Below are 4,513 nucleotides of genomic sequence, written 5' to 3'. Positions count from 1 at the left end.
ATGAGGAGGAGATCTGGGTCCATTTGCATAAAAAGGCAACTCGGGGGTGAATATGTGAGGCAGCGCGTTGTGGAGGTGCAGCTGTGCAGCTGCTGCTGCTGCTGAGGAGGAGCTGGGGTGGGGGGAAACAGGGAGCGAGGAAACCCTGATCTGAGAAAAGGGGGAGTATCCAAAGGTGAGGAGAGACGGATAAAAAGAAGAGGAGAGGAGGAGAGAGGGGGGAGAGAAACGGAGCGCTGCAGCCGGGATAGAGCTCGTGCACACCGCAGAAAATCACGCAGGAGTTTCGTTTCACTTCAATGGCAATCTAATCACCGGTGCGCCAAAATACGCACTGATCGAGGGATTTTTTCCACGGCCAACTTTTTCTCGTTCGTCGCTCCGCGGGCTCGCCCCCCTCGCTTGGAACACAGTGTCTCTTCGCTCATCACCGGGACGTCGCCTCGGAATCGGGTGTCGGATCTGTGATGGGGGCAGCGGCCGAGGTTGGGAGCTTCGCCAACGGGTTCTTGGACAGCTTCGGCGCCGCACCGGCTCCGGTGGGCTCGCATTTCATCCTGACGCCGGCGGGGGCCGTGGACTACAACTCCGCAACGGGACTGATGATGAGGGGACAGGGACAGCAGCAGGAGCACCTGGTGTCCGCCGAGAGGCTGTCCCGGAGCCTGGCGGACCTCAGCCACCTGAAGGGGATTCTCAGGCGGCGGCAGCTTTACTGCAGGACGGGCTTCCACCTGGAGATCCATCCGGACGGCACCGTGCAGGGCACCAGGAAAGACCACAGCAGATTCGGTACAGACCCATTTCCTTATCACCATCTCTAGTAGCAGCATACTTGAGATGGAAGCACTGATTCTGGAGGGGGGGGGGGGGTAATCTCTGTAATATTTACTACAAAGTGGTCATTTTTCAGTAAAAGCGTGAGCAAGGTGTTCAGAACATTATAACTGTTATTACATCACTTCCATCTTTAGGAGTACCCTGCGTCCTACAGGATGTATCCCGCTTGATTAGTGCAAAACATTATATTACATTAATTCAAATGAACTAATTGAATGCAGCACATGTTTAAAATGAGAATTTGATCTGGATAATCATTTTAGACTTTTTTTAGTGTTGCAATACAAATTTTGACAGTTTCTATTTCATTCGACGAATACCTGTTATTTGGGATGTGATGTGTAGTTATGTGTTATTCTGATGTGTCCTGGATGTGACGTGTGTGCAGGTATTTTGGAGTTCATCAGTCTGGCAGTGGGACTGGTCAGCATCAGAGGCGTGGACAGTGGTCTGTACCTCGCCATGAACAGCAAGGGAGAGCTGTACGGATCGGTAAGGATGCAGCTATGATCACACATACTCTCATTTTTCTTTGCAAATGTATTCCACACTGCCTGGTCAAACAAAAAAAAAAGGAAAAAGAAAAGAAAAGAAAATGCAAACAGTCACACTAATATTTTTGTTTGACGGCTTTTAGCTTTATTCATTTTTCGCCACAATCTTTTGTTGAAGACAGGACAACTGTTCCGCTGTGCAAAGTCTTCTCCAGCACATCCAAAATATTCTCAGTGGTTCAGGTCTGACCTCTCTGGTGGTCCGAACCACTCCTTCACAATTTGAGCCCGATGAATCCTGGCATGCTCATCTTGAAACAAGCCTCTGTCCAGGGAAGAAACAAACCGTTGATGGCTTTACCTGGTCATTCAGTGTGTTCAGGACCATGTTCTTTGGACACACGGCATTACTGAACCTAGACCAGATCAACTGCAGCAACCTCAGATTGTTGCACTGCCCCCACAGATGCTACTATAGCATCACTTCAGCCGCCTCTCGTCTTACCCTAGCTGGTCCTCCCATGACTCTGGAACAGGGTCAGTATGGACTCATCAGACCGCATCCAGAGTGCAACCTTTATGCTCACTAGCAAACTGAAGACTTTTTTCCCAATTAGCCTCACTGATAAGTGGTTTTCTTATGACTATAGCTGTTTAGTCACAATCTCTTGATTTCCCTGCATTGTACGTATGCAAATCATTTTACTTTCACTACTAAACATAGCCATAAATTCTGCTGTTGTTTTGATCAGGGCTGCAACGATTAATCGATTAATCGACGACTAATCGATTATTAAAATAATCGATGACTAATTTAATAATCGATTAATCGCTTTTTTTGTTCTTTACTTTGTTTTTCTCTCCAAACTGCTTTGACACCTTCCACTGCCACATCTGCCTTTCTGTCATTGACACACATGCACAGTAGTGGTAACTGGGGTAGGCCGTGGACGTCACAAGACATTATACAGACAGGCTCTGGTTTCATGGCTACCCGGCAACGGAGCTCAAAAGTGTGGGGTCATTTTAAGAAAATGAAAGAGAAACCTGTACAATATCTGCAGAGCAGAACTTACCTTCCACAGCAATTATTTTAGTTAGCATATAGCTAAAATCGAACGATGGTTACATAATAGCAGCTGCATTCTGGCACGATAAGCTGTATGTTTTATATTCAATTAACGTATGATCCGATTAGTCGACTAATCGAAAAGATAATCGGTGATTAATCAATTATAAAAATAGTTGTTTGTGGCAGCCCTAGTTTTGATTCCCCCCAACTTTTAAGCGACCATTCAAGATTTTTTTTCAACCATATCCTCCTCAAAGATGTTTCCCCACTGTCCTTCCAGTTAGTTGTTAATAATGCATTGGACAGTTCTTAACCTCATTTTAGCCAATGGTTGTTTAACAACCTCCATCAGTTAGAATTAAATAACTTCAGATGAAATATAATCACCCAGACAGTAATTGTCCAATGGGAGGCTCTCACCTATTTGCTTAGTTAAATCCAGGTGGTGACCTTTTCTTTGGCCAGGCAGTGTATTACACTGCAGCCTACGTTCACATTGATGATTGGTTTATATACTTGCAACCAGTAGGGGGCTGTTTCCACCATAAAACTCCCACCTGACTCTTTTATCATCTGCTTCTGTTTGCAGGAGAAGCTGTCAGCCGAGTGTGTGTTCAGGGAGCAGTTCGAGGAAAACTGGTACAACACATACTCATCAAATATCTACCGGCACGGAGACAAAGGGGCGTTTTACTTCGTGGCGCTGAACAAAGACGGGACGTCGCGGGATGGAACCAGGTCCAGGCGACATCAGAGGTTCACTCACTTCCTGCCTAGACCTGTAGACCCCGATAGAGTCCCAGACTTGTACAGAGACATACTGGGCCAGAGCTGAGACAGAAGGAAAGTGTTACCCTGTGAAAAGGGGGATCAAGTGCAGCTATCGTCACCCCTTTCTCCGTGGAGATGGAAGAGGTTGATGATCTGGACAGAACAGGACCAAAGACGCTCCACATGGCTGCGAGTGAGAAGAGACGGGCGAAACAGCAGACAGCTCTTGGGATTTGCAGGAATCGATTTGGAAGACAAGAACTAAGCACCTCATGTTTAGCCCGGGCAGCCAAATGACGATCTCTGGATTTCCTTTATGTTTCTACTGATGAAACCCAATCAGGTCCAGACTGCATGCTCAAACACACAAAAGTAAACACCTTTTTTTGAGTAACCCATGGCTGCTAGTAGCCTTCTACTGCTGTGGCTGTTGAAAATGCCTTTTTGTTTTTCAGCGTAACTCGGGCTGCTAATTGCTAATTAGACTTCGTCATCTACCACAGTGTGTGGCTGGTTTACATAAAGAAGGTAGCTTCATGCACTGGAAACGCAGGAAAACAGGTGTTGGGGTAGAAAAAAATGTCAAGATGCTGCTCAGAAATCATGACTTTTCTGCAAAGAACACAAGGAAGAAGAGACAAAGGACAGTTTAAATGTAAACGGAGTTCTGAAATGACTTTTTTGTGGTTTCCGGCAGTGGAAAAACCCCTACAGGAACTCGGTGAAGGAATTCAGCTGTTGACCAACTGGCTGCAGCCAAACAACAAGCAAAGGACCGACAGACACCTTTACAAACATTTAGACAGATTTTATTCTTATTTATGATTTGTTTCCCTTTTTTATTGCTTACATTATATTTATTTCATATAATTATTTATTTTGAGAATATATTTTTACAGGTATGAGATGAAATAAAAGAATATTCAGAACAAGAAAATGGATTTGTATTTTTTTAAAACTGATTTATTGTGGAATTTGACTGAAGATGACTTTTTCTTGATCTTTTTATCTTGTGAACGCAAAGTCAGACATTAATTGAACAAAAAGAGAACAATTTATCACAAATATCTCAATAATGCAGCACGACTAACCTTAGAAGTTTGGTTTTTTAGAACCAACTTACTGTACATTGGTATTTTTGTCAGGTACTTCAAATCTTTGTTATGGTTTAAGATAATGCAAATGTTTTATTCTACAAGACTAGTGTCGGCTACAAAAACAGTCTATTCAGTTCTGCACCATTCATTTATATCCATGTGACAACTAGAGATGTGATGTGATGTTCACGAATGATCCAAATCTTATGAATGGCTCTTTACGAGGAACGATACACTGC

The 4,513-nt window shown here is 44.2% G+C and overlaps 1 protein-coding gene across 1 annotated transcript; it reads left to right on the top strand.

Annotated features, from left to right (window-relative positions):
• Window positions 1-387: 387 nt before the first annotated feature.
• Window positions 388-3,975, top strand: LOC106528328 (fibroblast growth factor 20). The gene is made up of 3 exons (XM_014023476.1): window positions 388-792; window positions 1,229-1,332; window positions 2,996-3,975. The coding sequence occupies exons 1-3, from the start codon at window positions 468-470 to the stop codon at window positions 3,239-3,241; spliced, it is 675 nt and encodes a 224-aa protein (XP_013878930.1). The 5' UTR covers window positions 388-467; the 3' UTR covers window positions 3,242-3,975.
• The last annotated feature ends 538 nt before the right edge of the window (window positions 3,976-4,513 follow it).

The sequence above is a fragment of the Austrofundulus limnaeus genome, unplaced genomic scaffold (genome assembly GCF_001266775.1).
Source record: "Austrofundulus limnaeus strain Quisiro unplaced genomic scaffold, Austrofundulus_limnaeus-1.0 Scaffold372, whole genome shotgun sequence".
NCBI classification, from domain to species: Eukaryota; Metazoa; Chordata; class Actinopteri; order Cyprinodontiformes; family Rivulidae; genus Austrofundulus; species Austrofundulus limnaeus.
Note: the sequence above shows the minus strand (reverse complement) of the source record. Positions and strands in the feature narration are given on the sequence as shown.

Excerpts from the sequence above, each read along its gene's own strand:
- LOC106528328 (XM_014023476.1), top strand. The coding sequence starts at position 468 with ATGGGGGCAGCGGCCGAGGTTGGGAGCTTCGCCAACGGGTTCTTGGAC. Across the intron at positions 793-1,228 it reads GAAAGACCACAGCAGATTCG|GTATTTTGGAGTTCATCAGT; the intron begins GTACAGACCCAT and ends ACGTGTGTGCAG. Across the intron at positions 1,333-2,995 it reads AGGGAGAGCTGTACGGATCG|GAGAAGCTGTCAGCCGAGTG; the intron begins GTAAGGATGCAG and ends TTCTGTTTGCAG.